Here is a 21,479-nt window from a genome sequence, read left to right on the forward strand (position 1 = left end):
GTGAATCTTTGGGTAAATTGAAAGTCAGACTCACGCTAACTTCACGAGCAATTCCCCCAACTTCTCTGGCAGTGACGGGGACAGATAGTGTCGCTACTACGTACGCGTGGAGTGATATGAAAGCACCAACTCCGTTGCCATGGGCAGCGTCATTATTTTTTTCAGAGGTCCTTTATCAGAAAATAATGACCGGTAGAACGTTGGGAAATCCCATTCAAATCAACGGAGCTTCTACTTACGTTGTGAAGAGCCGTATAATAAGTCATGTTTCAGCACTCATGTTCATATCTTTGGTTGGACCTCTTTTGAATAAGTGGATCCTGACAAACACGTGAAGAAATGGGTTCTTCTTAGCTGTAGGACTGCAGAGCACAGGCCTGCCCACAGAGGAGCTTCATAGATTATGGAAACAAATAAACTGAGTGGATCTGGCAAAAGCAGAATTTGTTCATTTAGTAAATCACACAGAGCCCCAATCATACAGTATATGATTGTTAAAACCTGCTAAAGGATATCTAATAATAATTCAAGGCCTTAAAAATATTGGAAAATGAAATACTTATAGTATCAAATACCTGATATTGTGCAGTATGAATACTATATACTGTTAAGAACCCATGGCTACATGTCAGTACATAAGTATATAAAAATATAAAATGTAGTGTGTATCATGCTGCTTGTTAAAGGTTAGAGTTCCCTCACCTCCCAAATCCCACTTTAACCACTGTTAACATTGCAATGCATTTTGGGATGTTTATTCATTGATTTTGAGTTATTTTAAGCACTTCCTGGACCCTATATTCGAAACAAGTGTGAAATATGAGCTGTGCACAAATTCAGACGAGGAACAAACAAAACAAAAATAATGAAATTCCTATATCAAAAAACAGTTGTGTAAGAAAATATCAATTGCAGGCTTTGTGACATTGTAATTGTTTAATTGTTGACACAGAAACTTCAATTCTGTTGAGGTCATTGTTGTTGCCCTAGACACCTGAAGCTTTTAATCGTCGACTGGACTGAGGACTGAGTCACACCAGGTTCAGATTCATCAGACTTTTCAGATGTTTTTACATGTTTCAATATTGAAAAAAGACAGTTGAAAGTTTCAGAGTTTCTTCATGGCATCTGAAGAATGAGTTGAATAAGCTGAATGAAAAATGAGACACACACAAGTGTACAACAGGTACAAACAGGTACATCTGTCCATACTGTATCTGATGATATGAAGTCTGTCAATATATTTTAAAAATATTTGTATGAATATAGTTCAGAACCTGCATATATCAGATGCTGAATGTGTTTTTTTGTTTCCGATATTGCACCTGACCAGGTAAACTCTAGTTGTCAGTGAGTTTTTATATACCTGTAAATTAGCTGAATTACATTTAAACATCCATACATGGAAAGGTCAGAGCCTAAGGTTTCCAGAGATACCAAATATGTCTATGTTTCAATACATTTCAGAGTGTGAAAATCATTTATAATCACTTGTGGAAGTTTGTTATGCTCTATGGGTAGCCACGGTAACATATGTGCGGGTTGTTCCTAGTAGGCGTCCAAGGGGAAAGAGTTAAACTACAGATGTGTCCCATTGATTTACATTGGAATAAGCAGATTTTCACCGGCCTGCAACATAAAGTGAGAAAATATACTTTTACTGCTCATTTTCAGAATTATGAGTTTTGCTAATTTTATTTCAAAATGCATATTTTTTTCCACCCAAAACATTGTCCCTGAATGCATATTTATTCCACACGCCCCCATATGCACCTACAGACGGTCAGTGGGCAGTGAACATTAAAGAACGAGTCCAAGTTGTGCGTTTGCACAATAATATCTAAAGAAATGTAAGATGTTATGTCTGCGTGGCCTGTAATGTCCATGTCCAATTTTTACAGCTTTCAATTTTTTTGGTTCATTTTTTTACCTGTATTTTTTAGGCTTGGAAAAAACTATTAAAAACCTCTAAATCAACAACATCTGGGCAAAAAAAGTAAAATTTGGACTCTTACCTTTAAAGTGAATGTTGTTTTTACAGTTCTGGTTACTAGCACAATGAGGAGGGTGGAGCCTGTTGAATAAACGTCCATAGACACACTCCTGGGACATATTTTTTCATTCCAATCATTTTGGTTGAGGTATAGGAGTATAATATAGGGCAAGGGAGGGAAGGGGATAAAAATGGCCAAAACTAATTACTATTAAAGTAAGGGATGGTAGCATAACAACTGGAAATTGCAGGGAAAATGATTTTAACCTTGATGAGGGTAACTCATAATCTGAAATTATAATGGAAGATGGCAGAATATAATGTCCAATACGCCTATATAATATGAAATCGGATATTCATCCATTGATAATGACAAGAAGGATAATTGCTATGACCAATACTATTAATATCTATTAATTATAATAATTGTTATTATTTATTAGCATGCTGCGTACATGATGTGAAATGCTAAAACTTCTTTGTTTGCAAGTGCTGCAAATTGTAAACCAAGTCTGCTGATTGTATGTTGACAGTTAGTAACTATATTAGGATAAAAGTGAACTCACAAACATGTACAGGTATATAGTTGTGTTTTGAAACTGATACAGAATACTAGGATTGTTTATTGTGTATTTGATGTATGTATAACTGTAACCGTTGCCGGGTCGTGGGGGCAGCTGTTGGAGCTTCTCAAATCACATTGCACTTATGCACTTATTCCCTTATGGCTCCTCCTGCAGGTGGGGGGTCCACGGAAGGACGGCCTCATGGTTCTGACCGGGCCTGTTGGTCACAAGGGGCTTCTGAACTGCTCTTTGTCTGACCCGTTAGGACCTGTTTGCCCTGGGAGACCCTACCAGGGGCCCCGACAGCAGAGCTCAAAGGATCATTCAGGTTCTAACTGTAGCATCATGAACTGAAAATATAACATGAACAAGGGAACTTATAAGTTTTTGCTTCAGTCGACTCCGCTTGAGCTTCCATTAACTGTATGATTGTGAAATTTTGGAGAAAGAGAACATTTTCACTGCTCAAATAAACTATACTACTCCTACTACTACTAAAATACAGGGACATTTTGGAGGAAAACCTGCTGGAGTCAGCAAGAGAACTGAGGCTGGGGCGGAGATTCACCTTCAGCAGGACAATGACCCTAAACACAAAGATAAATCTACAATGGAATGGTTCAATAAAAACATATTAATGTGTTAGAATGGCCCAGTCAAAGTCCTGACCTGAATCCTATTGAAAATCTGTGGAAAGATCTGAAAACTGCTGTTCACAAACACTCTCCTTCTAATGTGACAGAGCTGGAGTTGTTTTGTAAAGAGGAATGGGCTAAAATGTCAGTCTCTACATGTGCTAATCTTGTAGAGTCAAACCCCAAAAGACTTGCTGTTGTTATTGCAGTAAAAGGGGGTTCCACAAAGTATTCATTCATCTGTATGAATACTTATGAAAGCCCCACTTTTCACTTTTCTATTTTTTGAAAAATAACAGAATCATGTATCATTTTGCTTTCACTTCACAGTTGTCTGTTACTTGTGTGTGAACGTTCAGTAAAAAAATCAAAATAAAATCTTTATGTTTAGGGTTGTAAACATGACAAAATGTGCAAAAGTTCAAGGTGTATGAATACTAACGAGAGGCACTGTAATGTTCACATTTTCTCTCAGCCTTACGTTCATAAGATTCCACGGTGCCTTGTCTGCTCCCCCACCCTGGCCCCCGCTCAATCACGCTCCTCCTCCATCTTTGGGAACGCCAAACCTGTGGACGCCGCGGCCAAAGAGCGAGAGGTGGAGGAGCGGCTGAAGAAACAGGAAGAGCGACTGCAGAGGCAACTGGAGGAAGACAAGGGCCGGGCTCCGGAGAGGAAGATGGACAGGGACCCGAGCTGGCGCAGTGAAGGGTCCCACACTGAGAGGTCCGAGAGACCCCAGAGGTTTGAAGGTGTGGGGCTCGAATGGTCATCACAAGCGTGATGCTGTTAAAACAATGCATTTGTAAACATCATGCCATAAACCGCTTCGAACTACGTTGGTTTAAAACTCACCCATTATCGGAGTGTCAATGTGAGTGTAGATTAACGTGGAATCGGCGCTAGTAGTAGCTTTAGCTCCCAAAACCACACGCCACCAGCCACAGTCACAGGGAGTAGTGGGGAGGAGGAAGTGACCTGGGATTAACCCCACAGTTAAAGGAAACGGGGCTGTGGACACTGATGCCAGCGACACAGGTATCGGCGCTGAACGTGTGTTGGCGTACGGCAGCCGTAAACTAGCCAAAGCTGAACAGAACTACTGCACTACGAGACGAGAGCTGTTCAATTCTGCTAGAATTCAAACCAGATATTACTGGTACCACATGAGAGAAGGTGTGGCCCTCTGGTGCCGGACATGCAGAGCCAGACCTCACAAGACTCCACAAGCGCCCATGGGAACTGTCAGAGTTGGAGCCCCCATGGAGCGAATAGCACTATATTATGGTCCCACTCAACGAGACAGAACGCAAAAACAGCTACATACTCGTAATACAGGAGCATTTTACGAAATGGACTGAAGCATTTGCAATCCCTGATGAAAAGGCTGTGACAGAACGGAATGGGTGTGTCGCTTTGGAATGCCTCACTCTCTGCACAGCAACCAAGGACGAAATTCTGAATCAGAGGTATTCCAAGAAATGTGCCGTCTGTTTGGCATCGACAAAACCCACACAACACCGTTCAGACCTCAGTCCAACGGCCAAGTTGAACGTTTCAACACCACACTCCAAAAGATCCTGACCTCCACTGCCGAACGCTGTCACTGGGATTGGGACTTGATGATCCCATATGCAGTTATGGCCTACAGATCGACCAGGCACAGCGCTACTGGTTTCACCCCCAACTTCATGATGTTCAGCCGTGAGGTAAGTGAGCCAGTGGACCTTGTAGCTGGTTTGCCCCGTTCTCTGACCATGCACCTTCAGCCCCCGAGTATGTGCAACAGATGCGTGAGCGGCTGGAACTGGCTCACAGCATCACCCGAGAAGCCCTCGGCGAGTTAGTCACACGTGCAAAAAGACAATACGACAAAAACGCTTGCCACACACAGTACAAAGTCGGCGATGCGGTGTGGTATCTCATCAAAGGAACAGGTTGTGTCAAAAACAAAGTCAAAAAGTTCCTCCCCGCCTACGAAGGACCTTACTTTGTTATGGGACATTTGGACGATCTTGTCTACCGGATCCAAAAGAGCCCCAGAGCTAAGGTCAAAGTCGTCCACCATGATCAACTCAAACGCTACCGCAGCCGTGAGCCCCTGGACAACGCCTGGGTCCTGGACCAATCCCAGAACTGGACACCTTGTGAGACCCTGCCACCAGCTGTGGACGGGCACCCAGCAGACCAGGAGGACCTTGGCCTGCACAGCCTCTGCTCTACTGCCTCAAGTGACGGCCCCAACGACTCCCGGCCGCCCACTCCACGTGCTACCGATGCTACCACGAACGGGTCTCTTCCATCCACTGTTTCCCATGTGATACTTGACCATGGGGGTAGTGTTGTGGGATGTGTCTTTTACATGTGTTTACTTTAGGACGGCTCAGGGTGTGTGAACGGGAGTGAGTGCGCGTGAAATTTGCGTTAAATATGCCAATGCCACACTGGTTAAATATTATTGACTGTGGGAAAAGCCGCCCCCCAGGTTCAGATGCTGTGGTGGGGGAAGGGCGTGCCAGTATAAACGTCCCATCGGGCTCCAGTTCTTACAGTTGGGACGCAATGGTGCTGCTCAGGATTTGTGTCGCTGTGGCCCTGCTTTGGGAGGCGGTGTCTGCAGACTCTGTAAGTGAGCTAAGAATATTCATTTTAATTTAAGGGATTCTTTAAATGACAAAAAATGTGGTATCCTTTTTTTTAAGCTATTGTTTAAATGCAGTTTTGTTTTGATTTGAATAAATGTGACCGATCATGGAAAGTAGGCACGCATGTCGGTTTTGGGGCATTTTGAGTCATTCACAGATCATCAAAGTGTAGTCTCCAAGTTTTGCTAACACATGGAAATCTGATCATATTTGGAGAAGATGTGGCAAGTTGAATTTAGGCCTTCAACCCTAACCCAGGGGTGGGCAATTCATTTTCATAAGGGGCCACATAAGAAGCCTGAATTGAGTCAGAGGGCCGCACAAACAATAACTTGAACTTATTCTTCTCCACGTAAATTTCCCTGAGGGCCAAAATATATATGGGGAGTGTATTGCCGTGCCCCTCCTGGAACCGCCACCTTAACGTGGTGGAGGGGTTCGACCCCCGAACGATCCTGGAGCTCTGTTGTCGGGGGCTTCGTGCCCCTGGTAGGGTCTCCCAGGGCAAACGGGTCCGAGGTGACGGGTCAGACAAAGACAACATAAACAAAAGCTCCTAAATAAAAATATGTTTTGATTGAGAAAATACGATTGCAGGAACTTTTTTCAATAATAAATAATAAGGAGCCTGACAGGACTGTTTGTATCCTGATATTTCATTATGTCAGTGCCCTCTGCTGGACACGTGTGGAAATCTTTCCTTTTGTCTTTATTTAAGCGGCCCCCTAGTGGCTGGAGTGAGCAATTTCTTTAAAAAATCATAACTCCGCAAAGGAATGGGCTAGAGACTTACTTTTTTTTTTTGACATACTCAGGAAATTTTGCCGTGCCGTGGGCCGGATGTGGCCCGCGAGCCGTAATTTGCCCTGGTCTGAGCAGTTCTCACCTCTCTCTGCAGCAGAGGTGACAATAGGGATCATTTAGCTAAGCCATACCCCTGTAACTAAATGTCTCTTGTCTTGCACAAATGAAATTGGTTGGATAGTGGATAATTCCTCTCAAATTTGCCAGATTGCAGAATTTGCTGTACGTACTGTATCACAAACACTGTACGCGCATTCATTGTATACAGCCACGACTTACTAGATTTACAGCAGTTTTTTTTATGTAAATATGCGTCGGATTTTCACAAAACAAGCAGCGTTTTGCAGCTTGTGATCGATCCAATGTATATTTTCCACATACGTGTGTCTCTGTGTGGGTTTGCGTTACGTGTACACGGCGGTAGTATTTCATTTATTTACTTTGTGTTAAGTTTAATAAATTATTTTGGGTTTCATTTAATTTCATTGTACTGAATACCATACAAACATGTTAACGTTTCAGTTCACAGTCTCACGTTGGTTGTGACAAACGTGGGTACAATTGTTTATGTAGTTTTGTCGAAGTATCCCAATGGGTTGACCACAATGGAGGAAACAACCCCGGCAACATGGTTACAAGGCAAAAGGGCATAAGGGCAAAAAGGCGAGAAGGCGAGACAGCCATGGTGTGGAGACCTATTTAAAAAGGAAGACGCTAGACTACGAAATGATCACTTTTACTCTTGCCTGTATGTAAATAAACACAGACAAAGTCACGCCCCTACTGCGCACTCCAGAAATCTCCCTAAACAAGCCGGTTTGAGCACTTTTAAATATACCATTGCCAGCTTAAACATGGAGAGGCTTCTTTGTGACTTCAACTGAACGATTCTGCAAAAAAAGCGAAAAATCACGAATAAACCCCCCCCCCCTTCATTTACGTTTTTCTCGAAACCTGGGCTGCGCGTCCCTGGTTCTCGTGACGGGGCACAAATGTATGATGAATAAATGGATGTGAATTGATGACGTTTTGGCCGTATAGGTCAGCACAGACAGAAACAGAGACACGTGTTTGTCTTTTTGATGTCTGCGTCATCACTGGTTTCTAGATGGTTCTTGTTTGTAACTCAGTCATATTTCTGCAGCTGAGAAGCAACTGAGGATGTGATATTGGGCGATACAAAAACAATTTGAAGTGAGAAAAGTTTGTGGACAGGGTGAGAGGAGCCCCTCACCGTCAGGTCTGGATGTTCTCCGGTGCCCAATGAGGCGCTGACAGCTTTTTAAAGGTCCTACACCTGTTTTTAGTTTTTTTCTATAAGTCTATCATGATATTACAAGAGAAGACATTTGTGTATATAAGGCCTTTGCTCTGTCTAATGAAGCCTTTTTATTGATTGTAAACTAGTAGGCCTGTTTTTGTTAACTCTACTGTGACAGAGTTGTAAAACGTGTTTATTATAAACTATATATACTCACTCATCCCTGAAGATGATTTGGATGTTAGAAAATGTTTTAGAAAAGTTAAGAATGGCCCTTTTCTATTGTTTGAAAAAGGGCCTTAGTTTCCGGGCCTTAAAGGGACTATAAGGAGTTTAAAAATGTTAAAATGATTTATTTTCCTCCCCCTACATGTTCCAGCCATGTCCTAATGTGTAGAATGAGCTCAGACCTGTTCACCACAACTGCCTCTAAAATCCTGTACGGTCACTCAAAAATGTGTCACTTCATGCACGAGCTTAATATAGAAGGTGCAGTTACACATATGGCCTGAGGTGGCAGTAGTGAGTATAAAATGGCTAACTTGCATCCAGCCCCTTTAAACTCATGAAATGTTTCCTATGAAATAAATGATTTGGGCTTATGAAGCCCTGATAATGCATTATTAGCTATTCATGTACATAATCAAGACGGTATCATTATTATTATTAGTCCCACAAATCTTTCCCAATACATATGTCATTGATGCAGTTATTCTAATGATATGTACTTGTTTTCCACAGCTGGGGGTGGTGTACACAGAGGGGGGCATGGTGGAGGGGGAGAACATTCGTGTGGGATGGTCCAGGCACATGGATGTGTTCAGGGGCATTCCCTTCGCTGACGTCCCCGGACGCTTCGAGAAACCTAAAAGCCACCCAGGATGGGACGGTAGGGACTTTTTTTAATGGAATTTAGACTTAGTGGAGAGCAAAACACAGAGGCCGGGCTTCAGCGCCTCTTATTTTCAAAAGGATTAGCAGTGTCACAGCAAATATTCCTTAAGTTCAATCAAGTATTGATCATAAGGCTGTCTATCCAAAGTCTTTTCTCAACATACCAGTTGAGACAAACTGACAATGACTTAATCCAGTTTAATTCTCAATGCATTTTTTTCCCTCAGGTGTGATGAAGGCTAAGGAGTACAAACCACGATGCCTTCAGCTCAATCTGCTCCAGACTGACACGAGAGGATCTGAGGACTGCCTCTACCTCAACATATGGGTTCCTCACCAAGGCGCAGGTAGATATAATCTCATCTACACTCTACACTTGATGAAACACTAACCCTAGCCTTGGTTCCTTAGTGGCCTCTAATCTGCCCGTGATGGTGTGGATTTATGGAGGGGGTTTCCTGGTCGGAGGCTCCATGGGGGCCAACTTCCTGGACAACTACCTGTACAGCGGGGAGGAGATCGCAGACCGTGGGAACGTCATTGTGGTGACCCTGGGATACCGAGTGGGGGCGCTTGGATTCCTCAGCACCGGAGAGTCCGATCTGCCCGGTAAGTCCGTCACTAGGTTGTGAAATGTAGTCTAGCCTGGTGAAAGATTCGACTCTAATCCTTTTATTTGATTGAACCAGTCAAACCAATCTCTTGTCAGTTACATGACTACTACGTAGGGCTGGGTGATTGTAATGTTTGAAGAATGTCAGAAGTAGACACCGCGCGCATGTCAAAAGGCAACAGTGAGTGAAGCACTAACAACTTCATATGTACATAAAGAAATACAAGGAAACAGTGCATATATTAGTAAAAAAGACGATCAAACTTACAATTGACTGTTAGAAGTTCAGCGAATCCACCGCTGCAGCCTCAAAACAAATCCACAAACAGCGATTGTTAGTTTTCCTCTTAAACTCTTCATCCCTGTGAGTGCGTCCTGCTTCTCCAGCAGGTCCGCTCGTGTTTTCAACAAGTGCAAGCACAAGTTTGTAGCTGATTTTACACGTAAACTCACCAGGTGCTCTCCTGTAGCTGCGTGTGCCATGCTCCGGTGCTTCCTGTTTGTTTGGGCCAAGCATCTCATCCATATTTTATTCCAGAATGTGACAGGACCAGCCAATTCTCCTCTTTCTCACCGTCGCAATTTTCACCCAGTGAACAGACGAAAAGTCCAAGATTCCCAAAATTCAAACCCAATCCGACACGACTTTTGACCATTTCCAAAAATGTTAATTTCAAAATAATGGCGCGTTAGCGCCACCTCAGTGTTCTTTTTAACATTGCGAGAGGCAAAAATGAAGTTTGTCGTTGAATCCTAAAAATTTGTACAGATGTGCATCATGACAAGTTGAACAAAAAATATTATTACGGCAATGCCGTCCGCCATATTGGATGTCGGCCATTTTGGGTGAATCTGCCCTTATTTTTCACTTCGTACAAAATCTATTTGGTCGCTCCGATCAGAAAAGTCAATCACACCTATGCCATATTTTTCACGGTGTTGCCGTAGCGATGACCAGAATGTCCCATTTTATTCTGATGGAACAATGTTAAACTCCATAATTCAGCAACATGTGCTTTTTCTATCTCCTCCGAGGAAAACCTGGTGAAGAAGATCTAGAGAAGTGAGGAACCAAAGGTTCTCCAAAGTACTTGGACAAACTAAAAGTATTTTCAACCCTAAGTCAAATTTTAAAATATGCTTCTGCTTGCAGATATAGTGTGATACAAATTCATACACCACACTCCAAATTATGAATAATAATTTGGAGTGTGGTGTATGAATTTGCATAATAATTATGCAAATTGTATTTAAGTGTCAAAAAGGTAAAAAAAAAAATGTTTCAATGAAACTCATGGATGGTTTTGTGTCTCAGGCTCTATAAATCCCTGATCATCAATCTCAGGCGCCTGTGATGATTAGTTTTCAGGTTAAGCGCAGTTAAGGGAAAAACTACTGAAAAAGGGTGTTCCACATTATGAAGCAGATCATCATTTTCAAGCAATATGGTAAAGAAAAAAGATCTTTCTGCTGATGAAAAGTGTGAAATAGTTGAATGCTTTGGTCTAGGTATGAAAACCTTCGATATTTCATGAAAGATGAAGCGTAATCATCGAACTGATAAGAGATTTGTGGATGATTCAGAGACACACGGGTTTGTACAGCTAAAGGCACAATATGGACGGTTTCTGCCAGACAATACATCAGATTAAGAGAACAGCTGCTACAAAAGCAGGAAACAGGTATTTGAAGCTGCTGGTGCCTCTGGAATCTCCCAAACATCAAGGTGTAGGACCCTCCAGAGGCTGCAGTTGTGCATAAACCTTCTATCCGGCCTCCTCTAAACTGTTCATTGAAGCTGATGAACAGAAACGGCTGCAGTGACTCAGAAATACATGAGACTCATTTTCAAACAGTCTTGTTCACTGATGAGGCCGTGTAGCCCTGGATGGTCAGATGGATGGAGTAGTGGATAGTTGGTGAATGACCACAATGTCCCAACAAGGCTGTGACGTCAGTAAGGAGGAATCATGGTGAGAGAGCTGGTCGGCCCCTGAAGGTGTGAAAATGACCTCTCTCTGACTGACCACTGTCTTCTATGCTACAAAAAGAAGAGCCGTGTTTTTCCCGACCAAGGTCCTCTTCATGCATGACAACGCACCATGTCCTGCTGTAAAGAATAACTCACTGGCTGCTATGGGCATAAAAAGAGAGAAACTCATGATGTGGACCCCCTCCTCCCCTGACCTCAACCCTATTGAGAACCTTTGGAGCCTCAACAAGAAAAACTTCTATGAGGGTGGGAGGCAGTTTTCATCCAAACAGCAGCTCTGGGAGGTTATTCTGACATCCTGCAAAGAAATCCAAGCAGAAACTGTCCAAAAACTCACAAGTTTAATGGATTTAAGAATTTTGAAGCTGCTATCACACAAGGACTCCTATGGTAAAATATAACTTGACCTGTTAAGATGTTTTTGATTGAAATAGCTTTTGATTTCAGTAAATATGACCTCCTAATGCTGCAAATTCAGCAAATGACCATTTTCAGTTAATTACAAGCTTTAAAATGTATTGAAACGATGAGTTGCATAATAATTTGGAACAGTAGATTTTGAGTTTTTTACTAAATTAATTTTTAGAAAAGGAAAAATCTCTCGCACACTTTTCCTTTTCTACGTTTGGCCTCTATGCCTTCTCTTACGCACCTGTTTAAAACAAAGAGATGTGCGAAGTAAACCTTCACTAAATTTATTTTTGAAAAAAATACTGTTTTACTTTTTTTCCTGACAAAAACTTAACAGGCACTGTCCATACCAAATAAACTAAAGTAAATGAAACTAAAATGTTGCTGAGTATGAATGCCTGTGCTTTGTGTTAAGGAAACTACGGCCTGTGGGACCAGCAAGCGGCCATCGCCTGGGTGCACAGGAACATCCGCTCGTTTGGAGGAGACCCCGACAACATCACCCTCTTTGGAGAGTCTGCAGGGGGCGCTAGTGTCAGCTTCCAGGTCTGGTACAGCTTATGATATGATGATGAGGCCAGGTGCGCTGTTATGTTCTAGTATCACCAACATGTCCTCACTATTGATAATTCTAACCATTGATCATAGTCATTTGCTGCATAGATTATGTTGTCTTTTTTTATCTTTCTCACAGACCCTGACTCCTCACAACAAGGGAATGATCCGCAGAGCTATCTCTCAGAGCGGAGTGGCCCTCTGCCCCTGGGGAATCATCAAGAACCCCCGCAAAATGGCTGAGGAGGTGGGAATGACCATAGCAATAATTCTGGACTTAAATGAAATAATGGTTGAATTTATTGCATTATTGGTTATGTGTAGCATATACAGTAGCTCCCACTAGTGGTCATAAGCTTACACTACAACACCTTTTATCTTCATTATTTTGTTGTCATTTCAACAGACACAGGTTGTACAATCGTTGCAGTTTGTGGGTTTTTTTCTGCAGTAAGTTTACACAAAATGAGTGGTCTCTCCTTTCATTTCCATGCAGGTGGCCCTGAAGGTGAACTGCCCCACTGACAGCAGGATGGCGGCCTGTCTGAAGATGACTGACCCTGTGCGGCTCACCTTGGCCGGGACACTCAGCCTGAACAGCTCTCCTGACAGTAAGTTAGTTTGCTACTGTGTCGTGTGCATCCAAAGAACACATCCAATGTTGCATAAATGTTTGATCAAGATCTCATGTTTACTGATATTGGGGCTGCACGGTGGCACTCTTTCCTCACAGCAAGAATGTTCTAGGTTTGATCCCCAGGACAGTTGGGGAGTTTGCATGTTCTACCCGTGTCTGTGTAGGTTTCCCTACCACTAAAATGTGTACAGTAGGGTTCCTTTCAGTGGAAAAAGAGATTCTTAGTCTCAGTGGGACTATCCGGGTCGAATATAAGTCAAATAAAATAGAAAAAAAAACTGATACAGTGCGTCCAGTGTAACCACTGTGCAAAGCCTCCTCAAGTACATCCCAATCTTAATGGGTTTAAGATCTGGACTCTGGGATGGCCAATCGATCTGATGCTCCCTGAACCAGGCTTTCACAATGTGAGCTCCATGAATCCTGGCATTGTCACCTTGGAATATGCCCATGCCATCAGGGATGAAGAAATCCATTTATGGAATAACCTGGTCATTCAGGATGTTCAGGTCATCAGCTGATCTGAGCTCTATATTTATTGATTTATTGTTTTACCTATTCACCGGCAAGTCTTACCTTGACAGGACCTAAACTTAGCCTCCATCTGTCACTCCCCTTGCAGGCCCCCTAGTGAACAACCTAGTGCTCTCCGCTGTGGTGGACGGAGACTTCCTCCCGGACCATCCCTCAAACCTGTTCCACAATGCGGCAGACATCGACTACATTGCCGGGGTCAACGACATGGATGGGCATCTCTTCACTGCCGTGGACATTCCCTCCATCAACTCCATGTTGGTGGACACTGATGTGTGAGTGCAGGCTTTGGAACTCGATGTGCAGTTGGTGAAATTTATACTGATTATCCATCTCACTTTTCGGCATGTAGCGGTAATGGCACACAGTTTGGAGTTTGGGGGGAGTAAAATGGAATCTTGTGTGAGTGTGTTTAAAGGTATCGGAGAAGACCTTTTTGTTGTTGTTTTAAAGCTCCCGAAGTGTTTAAAAAAAAAAAAAAATCAGGGCTCAAGTTTCACTTATGCATCAAAAGATTTCCCTTGCTCGCACCGGTACAACTGCACTTGTCCTCATCACACTGCCCGCGAAATCCTACTCTTATTGCTTGAGCAGATGAAGTAGCACCGTTCACAGAGCACGTCAATGGTACTCCCGTTTCCCACCAAAAACAGGTACAATAGGCCAGAATGAATGATGACTGTCAGTTGGCGCAGATGTTTGCAGCCGTGCTTCTGTCAGTCTACCCCAAGTGAAACTGTGGCTACGTAGTTTACCGCCATCGTGTGTGAAGTCAATAAAGGACACATTTCCTACAGCACAGTCATGTGTCATGTGAATAGCTATGGATGCATATAATATATCAATAGCATTACGCACATTTTCAATCTCCCAAAAATCTAGGCTCAAACTGATGTTTGTCTCAAATCACTGTTGGTTGGGTCCATTTCTGCTGCCTCATTGTGCTGAGGTTTGACTATTTTGCTAAAATCACCATATGCACGAGTGCAGGAAGCAAATTCTTTATTATGAGTAATGGGGATCCAGGAGGAACAATGCGGTTTTCGTCCTGGTCGTGGCACACTGGACCAGCTCTATACCCTCCGTCGGGTGCTTGAGGGTTCGTGGGAGTTCGCCCAACCAGTCCACATGTGTTTTGTGGACTTGGAGAAAGCGTTCGACCGCGTCCCTCGTGGACCTGTTCCCGGTGCATGTTGGTCTCCGCCAGGGCTGCCCTTTGTCACCGGTTCTGTTCATTACTTTTATGGACAGAATTTCTAGGCGCAGCCAGGGGCCGGAGGGCGTCTGGTTTGGGAGCCTCAGAGTCTCATCTCTGCTGTTTGCGGATGATGTTGTTCTGATGGCTTCAACGAACCAGGACCTTCAGCTGCTCTGGGGCGGTTTGCAGCCGAGTGTGTAGCGGCCGGGATGAGGATCAGCACCTCCAAATCTGAGGCCATGGTTCTCCACCGGAAAAAGGTGGCTTCCCCTCTTCAGGTCGGTGGGGAGTCCTTGCCTCAAGTGGAGGAGTTCAAGTATCTCGGGATCTTGTTCACGAGTGAGGGACGGATGGAGCGTGAGATCGATAGACGGATCGGTGCGGCGTCAGCAGTGATGCGGTCGCTGTATCGGTCTGTCGTGGTGAAGAGGGAGCTGAGTCGGAGGGCAAAGCTCTCGATTTACCGATCGATCTACGTTCCCGCCCTCACCTATGGTCATGAGATTTGGGTAATGACCGAAAGGACAAGATCGTGAATACAAGCGGCCGAAATGAGTTTCCTTCGCAGGGTGGCTGGGCGCACCCTCCGAGATCTGGTGAGGAGCTCAGTTACCCGGGAGGAGCTCGGAGTAGAGTCGCTGCTCCTTCACGTCGAAAGGAGCAGCTGAGGTGGCTCGGGCATCTGTTCCGGATGTCTCCTGGTCGCCTCCCGCGGGAGGTGTTCCAGGCATGTCCTAGTGGGACAAGGCCTCGTGGAAGGCCCAGGACACGGTGGTGGGACTATGTCTCCGAGCTGGCCTGGTGTCGCCTCGGGGTCCCCCCAGAACAGCTGGAGGAGGTGTGTGTGGACCGGGAAGTTTGGGCATCTCTGCTGAGACTGCTGCCCCCGCGACCCGGCCCCGGATAAAGCGGAAGAAAATGGATGGATGGATGGATGGATGGATGGAGTAATGGGAAAAAGTAGAAACCTGCCAAATCAGTGATCGTACGCTGTAGTAGCTCTGTTTGCACAACTGTCAACTAAGTACATACATTTCACTAGTGTCACGCTGGGACCTTATTTAAATTGTAAGATTTGGACCGGGCCCTCTACAGCAGTAAGTTTAGCTAACATGCTGTCGCTTAGCTCACGACTGGATGTAGGTGGATGACTTTTACAACTGTGTTAAAAGGGAAGCATTACTTAAAGTGACTGTATCTGTCTGTCGCTGTAGGGCTGACCTGAAGAGCCTGCTGACAGCTTACACCAGTGACAAAGGCATGGCAGGTATGGAGGAAGCCTTCTCTGTCTACAGCTCTGACTGGAGCATAACCCCTGACCGTGAGACCGTCAAGAAGACCGCCGTGGCCATCGGGACTGACTTCATCTTCCTGGTGCCCACTCAGGCTGCTCTGTACTTGCACGCTAAACATGCCACGTGAGAATTTCTCTTCTTCTTCTTCGTATTTCTGTTAGAAAAATAATGCCATGCTATGCTAAAGACAGGTAATCACAAGTCAAAACTATTCACACTACCATTCATTAAAGTTATCATGTAGTCTTCACGTCGAAAGGAGCAGCTGAGGTGGCTCGGGCATCTGTTTCGGATGCCTCCTGGTCGCCTCCCGCGGGAGGTGTTCCAGGCATGTCCTAGTGGGACAAGGCCTCGTGGAAGACGCAGGACACGGTGGTGGGACGATGTCTTCGAGCTGGCCTGGTGTCGCCTCGGGGTCTCCCCAGAACAGCTGGAGGAGGTGTGTGTGGATCGGGAAGTTTGGGCATCTCTGCTGAGACTGCTGCCCCCGCGACCCGGCCCCGGATAAAGCGGAAGAAAATGGATGGATGGATGTAGTCTTGAGTCATTTAGCGTTCCTCATTAGTGTAGAGACTTTCTACACAATAGATTTACATCAGTGGTGCCAAACATTGTTTAGGTCGTGGCTGAAATTACACGGTTGTTGTGATACAGATGTTATGTATAACATAAATAACTGAATATATTACATGTATCTCACAACATGAATATTTTATAAGGTGAAACTCAGGGCCCATATCATACACACAAAATGTGTAGTGTGTTTATTTACCGTTCTTACATTACTTGTACACTGCGTAGCAGTTTTACATATAATAAAACCACACTGTAATACAATACAATTACAGTATATTATATTGAAAACATAATGAAACTCTAGTTTACAGACATTATAATTCAAGTTGTATACTCCCGTTCTTGATTTTCTTCATCTAGTCTGTTTTACATTATTATAGTCTGTAAATCACATTTTTGCAATGTTTCGCTTTGTTTTGGGTTTTATATTTAGAAATGAGAGTTTATCTACAAAAATAAACAAAACAGACAAATAAGAAAAACAATAAGTGCTTCAGTGATAAGTGCTCCTTTAGTGGCTGTTCATGGTTTTACATCCTATTTTTTTTAATGCTTTTTTATTTATTTTCAGGGTTTATTTGATTTAGACATGGTTTTCATTTAGATATTTCTCCCACTTCTCCCACATTTTTAGACCAGTTGTTTCCTGTCCTCTTATTTTGAAAGTTATTTTTTCCATTTCCTTAATTTTATCACTCAATTTCCTCCATTTATCTATAGGTGGGCATGTTTTTGAAGCCAGTTAGAAGTGATTAGCTTAAGAGCACTTACCCATAATATTCTAAGGAGATATAGATCTTCTTTACTAAACTCTCCCAATGATGTTAAGCTCAACATTATGAAAATTGTATCCATTTTCAGCACCCTTTGTATTTTGTTAAATATATTCCCCCAGTTTATTCTTAAAAGCGGACATGAAGATATAGAAATAATTTGCTATTTTCTCTCCACAGTCTCTTCAACATTTCGATGTTATGGATTTTTGATATTTAGACTGTTTATGAAGTATTATGAAGTATCTGCTTTGGAATTTCCATGCAAATTCTCTCCATATTTGGGAGGTGGTTGTTTTATGTATCGATTTAGCATTCAACTGAAAAACAGTTTTGCCATATTTAGTCATGACAGAGACCAGCAGGAGACAAGTCCCTGAGCGTCTCAGAGCCAGAACCAGGAACTAGACCATGAAGAGACTTTTACACAACCACTGATGTTTTAAAAGTCTATTCTCTGAGCGACAGGAAGCCAGTGCAGAGACCTGAGCACTGGACTATTGTGTTTTTTTAATCCAACTAAATGTTAAAGTGAAAAAAAACTAAGAATATTTTAAAGTTTGTATTACATTCGTTTTAAAGCAGTTCTGCTGTCTTCATAGGACTGGTCGTACCTACTCGTACATGTTCTCTGAACCCAACCGCATGGGGGGCCTGGCGACACCTTATCCCAGCTGGATGGGGGCGGACCATGCTGATGACCTGCAGTACGTGTTCGGGAAGCCCTTCACCACTCCTCTGGGATACTGGCCGAGGCACAGGGATGTGTCCGGATATATGATCGCATACTGGACCAACTTCGCCAAAACCGGGTATGCACAAGTACTGTCACAAAAATGCTATTTCAGTCAATTTGGTACTTATTGCGAAGCTTTATATGCAACCAAAAAAAAATCCCTTTCTATTTGGGCTGCCACTAAACAATAACAGTATGGCACTGAAAAAAAAGTTGAGGTACTACTGGTATATGAAAAGAAAAAGTATCGAACGCAGGTACAAAAAAAACAAGTCATATATATCTTTGTAGACTAAGTTGTGATTCCCGTCGGGTTCAGGGACGGCATTTCAGAAAGTGACTTGGTTTGCTTCAGCTCAAATAAATGATACAAATTTAAAAGAAATTGAGCTGCAATCTTGCGCTCACACAACGGTGCACCAGTGCTTTCCCGGTAGCCTAAGACGTCGCTTAGGGGAAAAAAATATGGGTCGGCTGAGTCATGTGCTGCAAGCAGAGCTGACTTCAATGAGCACTCGCTTTATTCCTTTGCTCGATCGCCTCTTAGGCCTCGTCTACACGTACAGGGTATCTCACAAACCGAAGATATTTTCCTACGATCTGGCCTATCATCTACACAAAACTTGAGTTTTCTGTCTATACAAACGAAGGTTTCTAAAAACTCTGGCCAAAGTGAAGATTTGGGAATTCTCCGGTTGCGCGTTTGAGTGTGGACATCAATAACCGGAGTATTGGACCAGGTCACTGCCAGCGTGCGGCGTGTGGTCTGTGTTTACATCAGAAACATCTGACGCCTCCAAAGCTCAAGTGCTGCTTCATGTCAAAGCGCAGGTGAAGGAGCACTTTACAGTCAGCTATTTTATGCTAAATAACCGTCCCACATCCGACATGTTCCTCGAACACATAATAGCGCGGGTGCATTCCTCGGCAGTCATGCAGTTTGCGGTGTAACACCGGGACGCGCCTCTGCAGGAGAACTTTGAGATAAAGTTGTCCTCCCGGAGGAAACGGTGAGACCAATGCCACAGTCCTGATGCTGCCGTTGTTAGAGTTATTACGTGCCAGGTCAGTCTGACAGAGGTCAGAGGTCAGTCTGAGGTCAGTCTGTCAGCATCAGCGGTGAGTCTGGTCAAGAGTAACTCGCTGTACTCGCCTATTTATCTGACAGAAGATTACAAAAAACAACTCACAATTGTTAGGCAGGTCTGTAAAGCTATAACGGTGAATTTGGGACTACAGTGAATACAGCTGCATAAAAAATAATGTATGTGCTTTGCAGAAACTTTGCACGATTTGAACAATTTATGATGAAAAAACGCATATACGCGGTTAAGTGTGGATGCCGTTTTTTTTAAACGAGGCTGTGTGGACTAGGCCTTACATTAACATCACGCACAGCCTCACAAACTAATTTGGATAGGTCTAATTTTTTTCATACAACAAATGGCTTGTTGCTACACTGCCATTTTTACTTTTTTTTTTAAAGTAGCTCACAGGCTAGTGACTGAGTTATTTAATCTCATATTTTACAAGCAAATGCAACAACGTTAAGCATATGAATGAATGGGGGCAAAAATAATAACTTATAATGTCTTATAATTATAATCACCTAAACCAGTGGCTCCCAAACGGGGGGGGCGGGGCGCCTGGGATTGCACTAAACAATTAGCAAATATAATCATGTTTTGATACATTTGTGGGGGCCGCAGTTTTGGACTGGGGGCTGGAAACCCCTGACCTAAACAAGTAGTGGTTTCCTTCTCCATTGGTACAGAAATGTTCTTGCCTTTTTCTACAAACTGCATTTGCAATTACTGAGTTCCACAATGTTTTACAAGATACTTTTGTACATCTTTGCTGTGTTTTTGTAAGGTTCAGTGGATTTTTTACTGCAGAGTTCTTACTGGCCATGAAGGAAACTGCTTTTTTAAAAGTAAAAAGCTAATGATCGCCATTTGAGACTTACAAATCCACAGATTACTTCTGAAGGGGCACCAAGGGTCCCCCACAAATGCAGCTCAGTGGAGGCGTCACAAGAGGCGCGACAGGAAAAAAAATGGGCAAACATGGAAGTATCTGGGCAAGACTCGCAGCCAAGCCACACATAGACTGTATATATAAATGGACAGCTTCTCCTCACTCCTCCCCGTTTACCATAATGACTATGGTCGTGAGGAAAGTCATGGCGGATTTACAGACTCCTCCTCCCCAGCTCTGACTAAGCATGTTCCTAAAACGGGCATAAGGGCGGGATCTTCACCGTAGACTCCGCCCTTGCATGACGTGTAGCTCGTTCTGCTCCAATGCTAACAGTCCGAGCCTCATTAAGTACGAGATTTCTAAAATTCTTCTTATGAAAACCAGCCTGGTTTCATATATTGTGAGTAACCCAGCGTTCTCTCAGGAGGAATATCTAGCCTAGTCTAGTGTTGAAAAAATTGAAACCAGGCGTTAAAGTTGTTCAATGGGGCACTAGTGGCGATATGGAGGTACTACAGCAATGGCGGCCTCAGGTGTCGTGGGCATAAAGCAGAGCAGCCAGCGGCCATTGGTTGGGAAGGACCCCAGTCTTAGAAGGTGGTAGCTTCATCGTGAAGGATGTTAAGCTGCGAGACCTGATTGTCTGGAACTTGGAGTTTGCGTGTTCTCCCCGTGTCTGCTCCAGTTTCCCCTACCTCGAAACAAAAACATGCTGGTCAAGTTGGCCCACAGAGGCAATTTTGTTAGACAATTGTATAATAACAATAAAGTTATTCAATCATTCTTTTATTCATAAATCAATACATGAATCATTCACACAACTCCACGCCTGAGGGAACAACATTGCAACATGCTAAAAAAGTTTAAAAAAAATCTATTTCACTTACTACCTCCTTTTACTAATGCCATTCATGATTTCTTCTGTTCGCTCATTTCCTCCACAGAGACCCAAACCAGGGCGGCTCTGAGGTCCCTGCCTCTTGGCCTCTGTTCACGAGCGGAGACCAGTACTTGGAGATCCACCATGACATGGACAAGAACTACGTCCATGAGAAGATGAGGATGCGCTTTGTTCAGTTCTGGACCAGTGTTCTGCCCAGCCTGCCCAACCCCACCAAGTCTGAATAAACGCCCATCTGAAGCAGATCATGCCATTAAAAGACACTCATTCCACAATCGAATAAATAATAGAAAGAGAAACACAATGAAGCATGGCTGTTTTATTAGGCCCGAGCTTTTTTGCATATAAAGCAGTATAATACAACGTTCTAAGGATATAAAGCACTATAATACAACGTTGTAGGGATTTTTGTATATAAAGCAATATCATACAATTTTCTAGGGATTCTTGCATACAACGCAGTATAATAGAACTATATA

At 43.4% G+C, this 21,479-nt stretch overlaps 2 protein-coding genes across 2 annotated transcripts in view; one reads left to right on the forward strand and one right to left on the reverse strand.

Annotated features, from left to right (window-relative positions):
• Positions 1 to 21,479, reverse strand: part of LOC306981666 (ras-related protein Rab-27B-like) — a 607,733-nt gene that overhangs the window by 44,575 nt on the left and 541,679 nt on the right. The window lies entirely within an intron of this gene.
• LOC306981642 (bile salt-activated lipase-like) lies at positions 5,757 to 21,289 on the forward strand (the record flags this gene model as incomplete). Its single annotated transcript, XM_079581271.1, has 11 exons — positions 5,757 to 5,819; positions 8,646 to 8,793; positions 9,026 to 9,145; positions 9,210 to 9,407; positions 12,231 to 12,361; positions 12,510 to 12,617; positions 12,867 to 12,981; positions 13,630 to 13,816; positions 15,954 to 16,157; positions 17,986 to 18,195; positions 21,044 to 21,289. 11 exons carry the CDS (start codon positions 5,757 to 5,759, stop codon positions 21,225 to 21,227), a joined length of 1,668 nt encoding a protein of 555 aa, XP_079437397.1. The 3' UTR covers positions 21,228 to 21,289.

This window comes from Gobius niger, assembly GCF_951799975.1.
Source record: "Gobius niger genome assembly, chromosome: 22".
NCBI classification, from domain to species: Eukaryota; Metazoa; Chordata; class Actinopteri; order Gobiiformes; family Gobiidae; genus Gobius; species Gobius niger.